Here is a 17427-nt window from a genome sequence, read left to right on the forward strand (position 1 = left end):
GGACAGTCTTGCTTTAACAGCAGCCAGGAACTCAGAACCACACAACTGCTCACTCACAACCCCTCCCTCCCTGCTGCGACAGGGAGGAGATTCAGGAAGAAAGTAAAACACGTGGGTTGGTGTAACAGCAGCTTAAGTTTAGGAATGTACTAATTTTAATAATTAAAATAAAATATAATATGCTAACAATTACAGTGACATATTTATAATGAAAAGGGAGAAAACAAAAAGAGAAATAACACACTTCCCCCAAAACCCCACACCCAAACTCGCAAGTGATGTACACTGCAGTTGCTCATCACCCACTGATTGATGCCCAGTCCATTCCTGAGCAGGGATCCCCTTATCTTGTCCAGTTACAGTTTTATTGTTCAGAATGACACCATACAGTCTGGAATATCCATTTGGCTGGTTTGGGTCAGTTGTCCTGGCTGACCACAAGAAGCTCGAAATTCCTTTGTTTTGTATAGGCATTACTTGGCAAAACACCAGTGTGTTATCAACATTATTCTCATACTACATCCAAAACACAACACCATACCAGCTACTAGGAAGAAAATTAACTCTACCCCAGCCAAAATCAGGACTTTGAAACATTCTGTGAACTTCTTAAGGCAGCTTTCTCTGCCAGGATAGATTGGATAGACTTCACTAGGAGGATTAACACCATGAGCTACCCTGTTCAAAACTCTACAGTCAAGAAAAGTCAAACTTCGTCTGAAAACTCTTGTCAGGACAGCAGGAAAGAGTGGCAGTACATTCTTTACATCACCTGACATAGACCAAGAAGACTCAAGAATGCTTTCAAAAGGGCAGTGGTTACAAACTGCAATTATGGGTGTGATTCTGTCATTTCTAAAGTGATTGAGAGAGGGTCAACTAATAATCTCTCTACTCAGAGGACGAACTCCATGGTTAAAAAATAATTATCACAGAAGTCTTAAGATAGCTGAGGCTATGCATAAGGACAGCCATGCAGTCTGTGCAGAGGATTTAATGATGGATGCAGGAGATGGTGTATAGCAAGACCAAGTCCTGTATCAGGTGCATAGTAAAGTGCTGTGCTGTCAGAAGCCAAATGTAGGAGACTTGGATAAAACCAAAGACTGAATTATGGGTAACAATCTTGTTCAGACTGCAAAGAACTTGGTTTTGGAGTGCATCTGTTTGCTTCAGCTGAGAAATGCCAAGGAGGAGTGGCATGTGGTGCTTGTGGACCAGCTCAGTGGAGTAGTTTTGATTTCGTAAGTAGGAAGTCCTGCTTCCATATGTTTTCTGGCTTTAAAGCCTCAGCATAATCTGATGGATTGTCTGGAGATTATTGTGGAGAGAGAAAGATGCCACACCATATATAATGTAAGTGGATTTATAACAACATGATAGGAAAATGACCAATGGAATTCATCTGGGAGGAAAAAAGTAAATGTTTTTTGTCTGAAATCAGCACATGAGAGGGTCAGGGTTTGTAAAGTGGCAATGAAAATAAAGCATGTGCTTTTATCATTTGTTCAGCATAATCCTTCCAGAGTTCTATATTGAGTTATTTTTGAAGGCCTTGTGCCAGGACTTTATCAGATGAACTGAGGTCAAAGGTTAGGCTTGATTATTATTTTTGTGTATCTTTCTGCCTCTTTTTCTGCCCACTTCTACTAAGCAGTCCAGAGGCTTTACATAATGAAAAGCTTTTGTGGAAATGGAGCAATAAAAACTATTTCAGCCCGGCTTTTTCAGTTAGCATTTAGAGGGCATAGAACATGCAGGACCTGAGCTCACTCTGTGTACTGAACACTGATTTTTGATGTAGTGGAAGTCCTAAGTTTTAATATGTAAAACTGGCTGCACAATCATACATAGAAACCTGGAGTCAAGAAGCCTTGACCCAGTCACAAAGCACCCACTGATGAGGCTGACTACTGGGCCTCATCCAACACTGGGGTTTGTGTTTCTTAGATTGCAGGCAACTGGACAAGGGAGTGGACTGAAAAGTCTCTTAAGCAAAGTCAAGAAATACACCTAGTTTCCTTGGATATACTGCAGCCAGTTCTGCTGAACACACTGATAGAATACTAAGCCTACACCCTGAGCCTACACCTACATCCCTGTGAGCCATTGGATCTGTGCTAGAAACTCCAGAAACATCGGTTGTATTAATGTGATTTGGGCAAGACAGACTTAAGCTAAGCCAAGTGTAATAATTCAACCTGCTGTTAGCAGGCTCCCTGATATGGTTTGGGTCCACACAGCATCTGTCACAGTTTTGTTTGGTGAATTAATGTGTAGATCAGACACTGTTCCTGGACAAAACCATTCTATTTTGGGGGAAAGGTGGATTGGAGTGAGTGTGTAGACCTGGATAACGCTTTGAGGGCAGGGGATGTCCCCAGATAGTTTAATTCACAGTACAGAAGTAGCCACTGTGTCTACAGGCAGGTGGTAGGTTGTGTGCTGAGACTCTGGAGCCAGAGGAGCTCACACAACCAGGCACACTGACTGAAGCCTCCTGGCTTTTTGCTGGATGAAACTGGGATCTTGGAAGTCTCAAGTGCCGAAATGCTGAAGAAGGGATCCTGATGCCTTTTGCTGGAGGGAGCAGCTGGGCTGCTGGCACTGCCTGAGTGCTCTTTCTGCTGAAGCTCTGCAGTGCAGCTCATATCTCTTCCTCTAAGCTAGCATGTCAACTTTCCCAGGACTGTAGGGATTAAAGAACAAGTATATAAACAGTTATAACAGGGTGAAAGAGAGGATGCTTTCCTAATAAAATTATTATTTTTCCATGAAGCCTATAGAAACTGTGGTAGTGGTGATGACAAGAAGATTCCAACTTGACTGAGCAGTCAAATGTGTGCAGATTGAGGTACTTTATAGGACATTTCTGCTTTTGAGAAGTGGTCATACATCCCTACTGTTTTGCCCACCTGCACACTTGCTGGGCTGCATGCATTTAGGTTGTGTCAGCTGTGGTATTGACCATCTCCTTGGCTTCTCCAACACACTTTCTAATGTCCCACCTGCTGTATGGTTTTGGAATTGTGAACTGTAACACATCAATAGATTCAGGACATCCCTGTCCTATCTTCAGCCTTCCAAATACTCTGGATTTAAAGCTTACATTTTTAGATAGCTGAAGAAAACAGGAATATGTGCCTTCCAGAGAATTATACATACACAGATATGAATAAAAGTGTCAATACATTTAGTTTCCTTGATTTTCTGACTATTCTTCTGTGTGGACATGGGAGTCCTCTGCACATAATTTCTTAGCTACTGTTTTCCCAGATCTGTAGGGCTGGGCTCTGTTTTCTGTGCCTTTGACTTTCCCGATGAGATCCTTTGCTGGAGTCCTTTGATCAGTTTATCAGTTGATCTATTCTTTGATTGTTTCCCTTCTGCATGTAAAAGGTTTTGCTGTGACTTGCAACCACCTTGCTGATCAAGGATGCTCTATTTCAGACTGGAAAACCATTCCAACTGAAGGGCTTCTGTTGCCAGTCTTTTGCCCGTCTCCACCAGCACCAAGGCAGGAGAGGCTAGAAACATGCCCTCTGCCAGAATTTCTCAAATTTGCACAGGGAGTTCTATCAAACTGTCCCTCTGAGCCTTTCAGAAAAGGGAGGACTCACTGAACCAGAAATTGAAAAGGAAAAGGAGTGTTTCCCAGCGGCAGTGAGGCACACTTGGGCACATGGTGGCACTAAGTGCCTGGCAATAAAAGGCTGAATTTCTCCATCCAGCCCTGACTGCCTGCGACCTCAGATGCCTGCCTACATCCCTGATGGAAGAGGCAAAAGTCTGAGTACTGCAGAGCAACACCAACCAAGAAATCTAAGCTTCCTATAGGATGTCTGGGAATACTCTCTTAGCAAGTGTCTTCCTCTGTCTGACATCTCTCCTGCGAATTCTGCTTCTGGTCATATTACACCCTCAAATCCCTTGGGGCAAGCTTTTCCTGGAGTGTTTTCTCATGTCTCCCCTGAAATAAACTCAGGGCATATTTCTGCTATCTTATTAAAAGATCCATGACATTTATTGAAAATCTCACTCACATTTAAAAAATACATTATTTTTAAAAGGTGATGGCTTGCTTTTTAGTCTGGATCCTTCTTCTGAATCTTTTAACGACTGGTTAACATCACATTGGCAGCCTAAACTTCTGAGCCATAAAATGTGAAACTTTAAAATTTTTTCCTTATGACAGAGGTATTTGGGATAGAAAACCTGAACAACACGAAATGAGAAATTTGCCAGGGAGCTCTAAGGGGGAAATAGAGCTGAACAATCTTTTTCTAATTATCGTAATAAGAGAGCCATTATCAGAAATGCTCTGTGCTCTGTTGGGAAAGAGAGCTATGTTAATAGGAAACAAAGATATTTGATCCTTCATAGATCAAAGCACTTTTAAGGTGCTGCTGTCATTATGAAAAGCTCTTGGTGTAAGAATGGTACTTAGTGGACAATAGCTCTATTGTTTGGTATTTATTTAAAAAAAATAAAAATCAGACCTAATGTTTTATTTATGAGGACTCAGATTTGATGAGAAATCCTTCATTCTACCATAAAGCAACAGTTTTTAGGTCTATGCTGTAGTTCACTGCCTACAAATGTGAGAAATTCCACTGTGCAAATAGAAATATTTGGTATGGGCATAAACACTTGCTGAAATCCACTGAAGTTAAGAAAGCCCTTGGAAAGCTTCTGCATTCTACACTGCAAAGGTCTGTGGGCTTTTTTGCCCATTTTTCTCTTTCTCTTTATGCTCACCTGTGCTCAGGATATAGCTCTAAAGGCTTCCAACTAGGCTTTTTCTTTTTGTGTTTTTCAGTGCTTAGAGCCTAGATTCTAGACTGAGACCAAAGCTCCAAAGTTCTCTCCTAACACATATAATGATAAAAGTAGAGAGAAATTGATGGTAGAGAGAAAAGTAGAGAGAAATAAAAAGTAGAGAGAACAGTTCACCTATGGCTCACAAAATGGTTTTCTTATTGTTGTTAAATCCTATGGGGGGTGGGGGGAAATTGCTTAAATACCTGGAAAGTTCTACATACACCCACAGTCAACATACACCTACAATCTTGTGTAAAGAATAGTGTCGAGAATGGAAAAAAGGATGATAATTTTTTTCAAGGGAAAGCCTTTGAAGGGAAAGTTTTTGTAGGTAGAAATGCAGTATTCAGGAATAGAAACTAAATTATAAATACTGATATTTTACTTTGACTTGTATTTATTTTCTGTCCAAGCTAGTATTACCTATTCCTACTTAAGTGGAAGGAACAGAAGTGTAAACCTATTTGAATTTTGAATAGTCTGTCCATTCACCAAACTTAACACTTGATGAACCCAATAAAACACAATTATTTATTGTTTAGGTTGTTTTCTACTGTTTCTGTAATACCAATACATGGTATACTACAGTCCTCCCCTGTGTCCAGCACATGGGGCCATACACAGTTTGCCCACTGTCATTTTGGTTTCTCTTTGCTGCTCTTTTGAATGAGAAACTTGATGACTGTGGGATTTTTAAGTGCTTTTGCTCAAGCATCTTCAAAGCTTGTAGTTTCTTGTGGTTTTTTTTTCCCACAAAAAGAAACTCAACCTCTATTTCCTCTCTTAGAGATGGGCAAACCTATGTTAAATGCTTTGCTTGTGGTACTTTTAAGCCCAGAGCAAGGAGGGCTCATGACTTTCTGTTGCAAAGCGGCTTTTTTTCAGGAAGCCACGGAGGCTGCTTTCAATTCCAGAGGTGGCATTTCCTGAAGCAGATATTTTGGCACCACTCACTCCACAGACAAAAACCTCCTACTGGAGAACTTGGGCTGGAGAGCTGGTGCACTTTCTCTGAAGAAAAAGAGTATTTTTCTGATATGCAGTCTCTGCTTTTCCTAAGGTAATTGCACAAGCTTTTTGGCCCATGGTGATCCTACAAAGTTTCCAGTCTGCTCTGACTTTACCTCCCTGCCAACTGAAAGTGTGTTTTTCTCTGACAGAGCACATTGACTCCTTGTCTTTGTGATAATGAACACATACCAAACTCTGCTGTCAATGTTCCTAGCTTCCATCCTGTGTGCTTCATTGCCTTATTTCAGCTCAGCAAGAATGTCATTGTCCTTTAGAGATGTATTCTTCAATGTCTTAGGACTTGGTGTCTTTAGCTCTCCAAGTCCTCCAGAACAGAATGGAGGAGGCCTCTTGGGTGGCCAGGTTGAGCAGGACCGCTCTACTCCAGGGGAGTAAAGGCTTGTCCAGAATATGTCCTATTGTGCAAACCTACCAAAAACCCAGAAAAAATACATACCCCAGAAAAACCCTCCTAACAAAAAACCCATGGAAAATTCCAACAATTTGGAGGATTATCTGTATACCGGGACAAATATATATCAAATAAAGCAAATCTCCTCATACTTTGTATTCACAGTAAGGCATTCAGTTAAGTCAGGAAATGGTTTTCCCACTTCATGCATTAAAATGTTATGCCACAATCCACTCCACAGGATTAGGGGAATGTTGGTTGATTCACTCTGGATGGTGCACAGGAGAAACAACAGAATTCTCAGGAGGTTCAATAACAAGCATTTGCTTGAAAACCTTAGAGCATTAAGGTAGACTAATGTAATTGTCACATTTTAAAAACCAAATCCAGACAAAGTAATGAACTTCACAAACTTTAGCTTCACAAACTTAAACATAGCCACCTTTAACTTATCCAGACATAACAAGCACTTACTAAGGCACTGACTAGAAGTTTTTAGTCTGGCTTACAATATATTTTGTGAAGAAATTCAGAGAAGAAAGAGAGAAAAAGAGACAGTAGAGAGGAAGAAAGGTATACAGTCACCATCCGTGGAGGCAATGATGAGACTTGATTCTTGCAATTTAGATGTCTGTTGATTGAAGTGATGGTGGCAGTCTTGATCTGCCAGGGGTGGGGGAAGCCCGTGAAACACAAAGTCCAGTGTGTTCATATATATGCTCAGGCTCAGTGGGAATGCCCAGGTACCTCCTTTAACATGGCAGTTTTACACTGTCTGATGCAACACTCTGGATCATGTGGCACTTCAGGGGTCTTTGATGGTTTATGACACCTTCTAAGACATGACAGCTGCCTCTCACATCAGCACAGGTGAGCAAATTATTCCCCATCACAAGGGATGAACCTTCAGACCTACCTGTAAATGTCCCAGTATGTCCCTCAGAGGGAAGTTTTATACCTGAGCCAGTTATGTAATGCATGACACTGGCATGATAAAAAGCACTATCTCATCTCCCAGGATCTGCTTCTTATAGGCCTCTTCCCTTCCCTTATCTGGCTCCAACCCATTTTTAGCCTCTGGTAGAGGGTGTGCACCCCCTCTGCACCTGGGCTGTTCCCTTGCATGTCGTCGTCAGCAAAGCACCCACTGCTTTTGCAAATGGCCAATTGTTTGAGCTGTTCATCACTAGCATTTCAGTTTCTCACACAAGCACTGATTTCATATCCTGGAATTAGTTCTCTGGCCACACAAAGCTCTCTGGAGTTCATTTTCATAGTCAACCAGTAAAGAGACCTAGAAAGACTTCCCTGAAGGCTGTGGTACTTCCTATGGGAGACAAAACACCTGTTTTGAGTAGAACAATCTCCCCTATTACTTTTTTCTTAGAAGGCTGGGAGAACTCCTTCCTCAAGGAATAGGTTAGTTCATAAATGGGAAATGCTGATAATAACTGCAGTGACCTCTATAGATAGTCTTGAGAAGCTGTTCTAATGTATGGAACAAAATGAATAACTGCAGACACCTGTCAAAACATGGACTGCGTATAGAGAACGACACTGGATGCAGAAGGAGATGTTTGAAACTTCCTTCAAGAGTTAGTTTTGGAGTCCTGAGACCTTCAAGGCTGGCTGCAGAAGACTTTGGTATGTGCATGCATAAAACTTAGTGGAAGTATTTAGATTCACAGATGGACAATTTTCCTCTTGTAAACAAATCATATTTTTTACTTGACAAGTGGAAGTGTTGCCACCTGTGAAAAAATTAAATAGGGATTTTAAGTGGGCTCTTTGTCTGTGACTAAGTTTTTTAAGAATTCCTGGCTATGGGCCAGCTCTCAAGAGGAATATTCTTTATGTTTGTTTTTTCTTATGACTGAGATTGTATCTTTAGATAAATTTGACAATGCCACAACAAATTTTTTCATGGAGAGAACATTTATTTGCAGGTTTCCTATGTCTCCAGAGCCACTGGAGCACAAGTCTGTGATTCTCATTATATGAACAAGATGTTCCTAATGTCGATACTGCCTTTTCTTTACAGTATTTTTGCCAGGGTTAGGTATAACACACGGAATCTCTTCTGCTTTATAAATTACCATGGGTAAATTTGCATTTTCCTTTAAAATTTCTGATCACATGTAGCTAGGATTCTGTTCAAGTGAAGACATATAAAGAATTCAATTTCAATCAGTTTTCTAAGCTTAGCTTCACATTATTTTGCACAATAACATTGGCACAGAAAGACGGACTTGTCCCTTGTTTGGCACATGTTAATGAAAGAGAACATGAGGTGATTATTATGGCTAATGGAGATACTGGTCTCTCCCTTGCTGGTGGAAGCAGTACAGCTCTCCTGGAGTTTGAGAGCTGTCTTCTGCAGCACCCCAGCACCTGTACAATTACTGTGCTTCATGGATCTGGAAAGAATTTTCTGACATTGTTGCTGCTGCAGTTGTGATCCTACTTCTTACTATTCTACTCCACTACCTTGTCTTCCTGTGTTTTCCACTACATAGTGCTGTTTAATTATTTGAGCCCTTCTTAAGTGATTATCAATGAAATTTTCAGCACCTTACCTTTCATATAGCAACCTGAACTATGACAGAGAAATGTCTGTTTATGACATTTTTATTACAGTGTTTAATACAACAGTCAGAAGAAATAAGTGGTGCCCCTGATAAGCTGCAATTCCTATTACAGATGATTTGGATAGGAGATAGTTTGACAGTTTTCACAGTAGCAGCTTTCTTGCTGTCTAGTGTATATATGAGTCACTACTACCGTCTAGTGCATGTAGGTCACAAAGATCGGAAGTAATATGGAGCAGCAACAACAGCAAGGACTGCCCAAGTGGCTGGTCTCCATTTGAGATTAATTATGGTCAGGGATATTCTCCCCTCTTTTGGGGGCAGAGACTGAAGACACATGATCACCTGGTACAGCACTGCTTATGTGGTGTCATTCTCTGTGCCTCTCTGCTAGTGTCTGCTAAGGCTTGGCCTTTATCCCCATCCATTATTTTACAGGTGATCCCATCTTCTTTATGGCTTTCACTGTATCTCTGACGAGCTCTTTTTTCTTGGCCTTCTGCAACTTCTCTGAGGAGTGAGTTCCCAAATAAAACTCAATAATGTATCTAGTAAGATCTAGTAAGTCAGAGTAGTGGCATGCTCTGTCTGGTCTCCCTAAATAACCCATTGCACCAGCCACAGTAAACTCTCCTTCAGTTGTTACTACAGAGAACACTACAAGCCTCTGGCGCAAGTGCTTTCAGAGAGAAGTCTCCTGTGCATGTGTGCTAGCACATTGCCCAGAACACTGAAGTTGTAACCTCAGGCACTACTGCTCACTATTTGGTACATAAATTAATAAAAATCTTTCTTCCATGTATCAAGATGTACAACCTTGGTGCCTGTTTTTCCATTCTGCATCAAGGCTTTCACCAACCAGCTCATTCTTCCTTTGTAGGTACTCTTTCCCTTCATTATTCAAGTTGTACTATCTTCCTCCTAAAATAATACAATTCCCTTCTTCTTCCTTAAGGTTCCTGGCTCTAATATTGCTTACACTGTGTGGTGCACACAAGCATGTGAAATCATCTTTACTAGCTTGTTTTCCCACCATTTCAATGTCCTTAGCCATCACAACACTTCCATCTTTTTGTATCCACCCTGAGCTCCCCATCCTTTCCAAAACTGCATCATGCTTACTATTTCATAAAACTCCACCCATTTGCATCCTGCCTCTTGAAGGCCTTTGTTCTCCCTGAGTTATGCACTCCCCTGTGCTCTTTGTCATATTTCTTGTTTTTTGCTCCTAAAGATAATTAATGACTTTCTTATTCCCATTCTCTGCTGGTCCTGTCCTATCCCAATAAGACGATTCTAAAACTCACCCAAAAAAATTACTTCTTCTGCACAGGATCTTCTGGCTGAAATGACCTTCCCCAAAGTAGCCTCATCCTCAGATCCTGTATGCTATTCTAAAATCCATTTAAATATAGGACAATTCTATTTTCTTTTACAAAAATCTTTCTAATTCATTACTTGCTATATGAATTCCTGACTAAACAATTGCTTTCTGAGAGCTTTTGCTTCATTGGTATTTTACTTCTTTCAAGTACTTCACAGAAATGACCTACCATCACCATCTCTGAAAAACCAAGCACATGTAACTATCCCGTGCCTCAGTCTCTCTTAACAAATGTGTGTGCACTGTTTCACCTGTTCTTGTTGCCTACAAAATGACCTGGTGGTGCTTAGCTGCTGCCCGCCTTTAACTCAGCTGAGCTGGAAGTTCTGGTGCAGCCTGAGCAACTTGGCTCTTACCAAGTCCTCTTTTCAGCCCCACCTTTCATTTGCCCGTAGCACCTCCATCCATTTCATACCTGATGGTGCTGCTGCCCCTCTGCCACATATCAGGTGAACTCTGCCAGCTGTTTGGTTATCCCCTCACCTGCTTTGCCTGCCAGATTAGGGGTTGGAGAGAAAATAAGGAATGATGTGGGACAATTTTCTGTCTTATTAGAAGCAGCATCCCAGTGCAGCTAATTGCATCTCTCTCGTGTATGGTGTGGAGGTTGTGGGTAACTTGTGCCTGACCTGATGCACACATATTGTGCCCTTGTCACACATATTGTGATACCCTTGTCACACAGCTGGAGGTGCTAGTGTCACCTGTGGCAACTGTGAGAGGTCATCAGTGAGACACAGCAGCATGCACAGGGAGCAGGATCTATTCATAAGGGTTTGCGAGTGAAGTTTTGGTAAAAGATTTAGTCTGTGTTGAAATGAAACACTATTATTCTTTCTCTTCTCCACTATTAGTTTTGTGTGTTTTGTTTTTTTTTTTTTTTTTTTTTTAATGGCACACAACCTGTAACTTATATTTTGTCAAGAATTTCAGACACCTAGGGAGGTTAGTGTAAGTATTACAATAACTTGGAAAGGATTAATTGAGAATGCACACCATTTTGTGAGGTGTTAGGTCATGATTAAATGCTCTTTACTGTGTAGTCACATTTTATTACAACTTACATATGTTCAGAACACTGATAGAAAAGAAAGTATGTCACCTATTTACAATCACTACACATTTACATTATATTATTTACAGATAATGAATCTAGTAACATATATGAGCAGAAAACATAGCAAATATCAATATGAAACTGTACAGGGCTTAATCTCATGTCTTTTACTGTAGTTGCATTTCACTGTAATAATAAATACAGTTCTATATTTACACATTTTACTTTAAAAATCTATTAAATGAATTTTAACAATTTCAAGTTAAAAATATCTGATCAAAATATTTCAAACATGCTTATAAAAATAAGACACAAAGCCTTTAGGACCTTCTGCAAGCTAAAAAAGTTCTGATAAAAGAAGCTTTAACTAGTCTTTAGAATTATAACATTATTTTGCTTCTCAAATTTCTTTACAAACTTCTTAAATATAGCAAGCTGAAAGGAACCTCACTGACATTAAGCAGAGCAGCACAGATGGACCCCAGTTAAATTAAAGCTAAGTAAACATGGTAATAGGTATTGTGCAATGGTTGACTGATCCTCTGTTTAATCCAAAGTGGTTTCAGGCATCGTTTTTGCAGCTGTGTGCTGCACTGCTTCAAAAGCCACAACAGATAAAGGATTAAGATAAGTACCCAGCTGACTTTATCATACGTAATTTCAGAATTGTTTCATTTTTTTTCCCTGAAGGATGAACATGTCAGCCAAAGTCAACTGATGCCATCTGTAACTGCAAAACTAAAAATGTGCCAGTGTGAATGGACAAGAAAATTAAGACACATGCATAGTTGGCAGCAAATTCTTCATTGTGGAAATCCATCCTTGGAGTCTCAGGAAGTTTTATATATAGGAGCAGATGAACAACAGAGATCATCTGTAACGGATTACCTTAATTGCTGGCCCTAGTCTAACCTTCCTAATGTTAAAAATTAGTCTCATTCACCTGGAGGTTGAGTGGCCATTAACTGAGCAGTGAGTACTGGGCTATTAAATGTTACTCCTCAGGGAGCTCTTTTTAACAACGACAAAAATAGGCAAATTTGTGCATTTTTCTGTCCTAAATGATTGGTTTACTTAAGCAAAAGGTGCCAGCTCTGAGAAAAGAATACTGGAATATCCCCTGATGGCTTGGATGAGGTCAAAGAATTATATTCCAGGTGGCTTTGAGATATTTTAGCAGTAGACTTGGCAAGGACCTGAAGTCTCTTCTTTCTAACTAGGATGCTTCTGATGTGTAAACATACATGGCTAGATTCAGCAAAGTATTAACAGATATAAAGTCAGAGAACTCTGTTAACCTAATCAAGCCTTTTCCTAAACTAAAGCCATCAGAAATCCCTGAATTTCAACAGCTACTCCAGTATCTTTTTTGGCAATATATATCCAATATGAATTTAGAGATTTTTGGTGACAGTAATTTCACTAGCTAATGACCATTTCTATCAACAATTTTCACCTTTATTTCTATACTGCATATCCCAAATGTCGATTTCCAGTTGACTAGACCAGATTTTTCTCCTCTCAGATGAGTAGTCCTCTGCTTTCAAACTTCTGTATTGCAGAAGCGGCTACTTATAAACTCTGATCAAATCACTTATTTCTTAAGTTCTTTTAAATTTATGATATTCATATCCTTTCCAATTTCACAATGTTCTTTACAACATGTGAATGCAGTAAGTGTTTGAAATATCCCAGGAGTGCTTGCATCAGTGCTAAGAACACAGATTACACAACCTCTTCAATCCTACTCGATATTGCCTTAGCTAAGGATATTGGATATCCTTGTCCAAAAGGACGCAGTGACTTCTAAATCTTTAACTGACTAGGTACTATGAACTAGCAGCTTTCTAGAATCACTGTTCCATGAGACAGAGATCATGCGATGAGCAAGATTACAGTTTTTGTTCCTAGACAAATTACCTTAAATTAATGTTTCTGTCTGAGTGCCTTTTGTGTCCTTTAATTGTTCTCAGCATGCCAATTTTTTTATACTGATGACTTTCTGTGCAGTATTTTCCACCTTCAAATTAAACAAGTCATCTGCCAATTTTATCATCCTTAATTCTGGGGGTAATTCTACTAGCAAGAAAGGAATTCAGGACCAAACTGTGCAGAATCTCATTAGAAAAATACCCATGTGACAATGCTTGCCATTTACAATTACATTTTAAATGCTTAACAGGATTTTGAACTTCCTTCACATCATGTTAATTTTTAGCTTCCACTGACAATTAAAAATCTTTTATCAAGTTAGAAGACTTCCAAAATCCAGACCCAATGCCAGTTAAACCATTTAATCAGCTTTATCAAATATGGAACTACATCAAAGGGTATTTTGCAGAAACCTTTAGGACTTGAACAGGACAACTCTTATGCTTAGATACCTTGCTGAACAAAGGCCATACAGATGCTTATAAAAAACAATCATGGCACTGAAAAACTATTATTAAAACCAAATTGCAATAAACAGGAAAAAAAAACCCAACCTCTGAAAACATCAGGTGATGCTTTGAAAAAATGTTACAGATTTAATATGCTATTTTTGTTCTTCACCAACTGATGCCCTTTCTGAGTAGTGCTACTTTCAAAGAGAGCAGCTGATACAACTGTACAAGCTTCAGCAGCTTTCATTTCCTCTCTTCATCCCAGCATTTCAGGAGCAGGCTGAGCAGGCTCAAGTATTGGATTTTCAGCCTGCTGCGAGTTTTGTCGTCTGTTTTCTGAGGTGTGTCATAATAATTTAGAGGCACTCTCTGTACTCGTATGCACACATCCACACTTACTTTTGGGATTGAAAATTTTGTAAACAGAGGTATTTTCTGTACTGTTTCTGCAACTAGTGACAGGGAACAAATGCGACTGACGAAAGGTTGCAGCCTTCTGTCATTTGATACGAGGGTGGCATTAGCGAACTGCTGGTGGGCATACCATATGATATGCTGGCACTCGTGAAGGTTACCAGTGCCTGTGTTGAGTCACAAGATTGTTTTTCTATGTCTTCTGAATTCACAGAGATCAGACTACCATGTTTTGATCTCCTCCATATCAAAGTTTGCTTTCGCAGACTTCCCAAATCCTCCTTAAAATGTGGATTGAAAAGTATATAAAGCAGTGGGTTTAGACATGCTGGCAGTGGGACAATCACTAGAAGTATTGACTTAATCACTTCTGGGCTGATAAAAGTGAGATTTAGTAAGGAGGAAAAAGATAAGAAGGCCACAGGGCAATAAAGAATGCAATTAGTAAAAAGTAGCAAGGCTATATGTTTGACCATAGAGCAATCCCAAATGTTGTCTAGTTCTCCCTTTTCTAAACTACAATAGAGTTTTGTATAAGCAACAGTCATTACCAGAAAGCAAAGGGAGTTCAGCAATACCAGTGCTACCATGTAGCCCATAGCAGTGGATTCTCCAAATGGGAGTGGCAAACAAAGTGGAGAAACCCCATATTCACTTCCAGTGAGAAGGGGTATCACTGCAATGATTAGTGCCAACATAAAGCAAAAGGAAATGGCAATTTTTATGCTAGCAATGGAGGATTTTGTTTCAAACTTTGTAGCATGCTTTACAGAGAATGCACGTTCGAGTGCAGCTAGGGTAAGGAGGAATATGGAAGCCTCTGAGGCAAAAATGGAGAGAAGGCCAGTTATTTGGCAACCAATTCCACTTTCCCACTGTGCTCCATACTGAGCAAAGCTACCAAAAGTGGATGCATCCACGCTAGCCAGTACTCCACTGGCTAGACCCATCAGGGCATTTACAATGGCTATTAAACCAATCAGGAGTTTTATGGAGGACATATACAATGGAGATCTGAAAACTGTAGCAGACACCAGTGCATTGCAAATAAAGGTCAAACCCACTATGGTCCATACTCCAATTCTGATCAGCCAGCTACCAAACAGATGGTCACATGGTTTGAAGGGACCTGAAACGCCAAAATAAAAAGGGTAAGGGAAGCAAGCCCATGTAAACAAAAAACCCCTCATCCTTTCTAAGACACTTAAGTTCATGCTTCTTGCAGACTCTCAGCACAGAGAATGACTGAATTTTAGTCTAAAAAGGGAGCTGGAAATTGGCTTTCTTTGGAGTATTCTGAGACCTTGATAACATGCTACTAAATGTGTGATGCATATTGCATTAGTGGTGTACATGAGTCTTTGTCCTTCATCACGAGTAGTCTATGGGTTTCTTTGTGTGCATGGCAGTACTACTGCAACATGAATGTCAACTCTTGTAATTTCAAGAAATCCTGTGATATTTGTCAGTGTGTGAAAAAAGCTGAAAATGTTACCTCTTACTAAATTAAAACAAGTTCCTAATGAGTCCTGGTGAAGCATGATGTAATGGATACGGACAGACATACTTTGGCTACCCTGTAACATGTCGTTACACAGTCCAAGAAAATTGTGTCTCTTTTTGCGTGTGGGAATGCTGCCTTTTTGGATCTCCTGTGTCTGAAGTCAGGTAATTTTGACTGAAGCTTGCTATACATTCTCATAGAATTGAGGTGCACATGCTGTGCAGTTGAAGCTGAATGCTCTGCAGTCAGAGAAATAGTACATGTCTTGGTACGAGCCAGCAGAGCAAGGCCCTCACAGTGGCCTGTGCTTTTCCATGAAGACATAAACCCTACAGCTGAAATTACCTCCCTGTAACTATGGCTGTTGCTATTAAGTAAGCATAAGGATCTATTGTGTCAGTTTGTAAGTTTTTCTGAGATACTATTTGAAAAATCCAAGCTAAAATTTCTCTCAGGTCTGCTAACAATTTACCTTGAAAACAGCAATGTTTTAATGAACTCGGAACTTATATTTAGGCCATTGGAGAATATGGGACAGTCAAATAACTCTATTCTTTGGCTTCCTGCCTTTTCTATTCCTCTTCATATAACTTTAAAAATTTTACTATTAGTTACTGTTGCAAACAAGAATCATAGCTTAAAATGAATGCTGAAGTACAAGTTGTCACTTGGGGCTTTTTTGTTCATATTTCACAATGTGAGAATGTCTAGTGAAAATGTTTGCTGAATCAAACAATCAAAACTTATGACCACAACTGGCTACATTCTACAAAGAAAATGACAGGGTTGGCTGTCCTTTGTAAGGGACTGTGCACATGAGTGCAGTAGTGATTGATATTTCCTAGACATAGAACTAAAGAGTGTGTTGTTCAAGTTGGTCACGTGTCAAATAACTCTGTGAAGTTTAGAAGAATTCCTTTAGCTTTGCAAAAGACAGAGAGCAAAGATTCTGCTGCTTTTATCCGTATTTTAGTAGAAGAGTCTTTCCTCCCTCATTTTCTTGATTGGGTATCAATTCTGGTTAAAAGGGGCCCAGAGTAAGGATCTGCTCAGTGACTGAGCGGAACTATTGCTACACTCATAGAGGAATATAGTGGCTGAATAGTTTTCTGGAATTCAATGCAAAAGTGTATATAATTATGCAATGTATTTGTATTACATTTATCAAACTACTGCAAATCATGTTGCTGTCCTGATTCGCAGTTTGTTCTGCATCTCGAATATCTCCTAACACTGTCCTTGAATTCCTGTCTGTCTGGCAGTTTCATACCTGGCGAAGGTGAGCATTGCACTGAATGATGAGATTTCAAATCTTCTTCAAAGTCAAGAAAAAAGTCCTCAAAATCACGTTCATCTATCGGGGAGAAAGAAATGTTACTGCATTTTTCAGGAAAAGTTTTTTAGTAAAAGTTGCAAAAATGCCTGTGGTATTTAAGGCCTAGTCTTGTCCCTTTGCCTGCCAAACTGTGAGCAGAAGCAGAGACATATGCCTACTTGGTTTTGAATTACTGTACTTGGGATTATGTTAAAAGTTGTCATCTTTACTTCTCTGAAAATAATCACTTACAGGTACATTCTCTATTGCCTAATTTGCAGTGTGATGACTGCCTAGGAAGGAGTTCAAAATACAAATTCTGCTGTGTGCCATACTACTAAGAATTAATCAGGTTTTCTGTGTTTCTTATATAATTTCAGCACATTTTCCTGGCTCTATTCTTGTTGAACTCTGAGACCTACTGGTTTGCAGGAGCAGAGATAGCACAGAAAGCAACATGGTGGTGTAAATGTATGTGTACATAACAGATCAAGTAACAGACCTAGTGCTGAAGGGGAAGAAAAATACAGTAGCCTC

At 39.8% G+C, this 17427-nt stretch overlaps 1 protein-coding gene across 1 annotated transcript in view; it reads right to left on the minus strand.

Annotated features, from left to right (window-relative positions):
- Positions 1 to 11079: 11079 nt before the first annotated feature.
- The window catches only part of LGR5 (leucine rich repeat containing G protein-coupled receptor 5), a gene marked incomplete at its 5' end in the record, with an annotated part of 91460 nt that continues 85112 nt past the window's right edge, over positions 11080 to 17427 (minus strand). The window contains 2 exons of the mRNA XM_083859827.1: positions 11080 to 15200; positions 16846 to 16929. Of these exons, the coding sequence (XP_083715953.1) occupies positions 14110 to 15200; positions 16846 to 16929 (1175 nt within the window). The 3' untranslated portion in view covers positions 11080 to 14109. The remainder of the gene's footprint in view (positions 15201 to 16845; positions 16930 to 17427) is intronic.

The sequence above is a fragment of the Zosterops lateralis genome (assembly GCF_965231275.1).
Source record: "Zosterops lateralis genome assembly, chromosome: 4".
Taxonomy (NCBI): Eukaryota; Metazoa; Chordata; class Aves; order Passeriformes; family Zosteropidae; genus Zosterops; species Zosterops lateralis.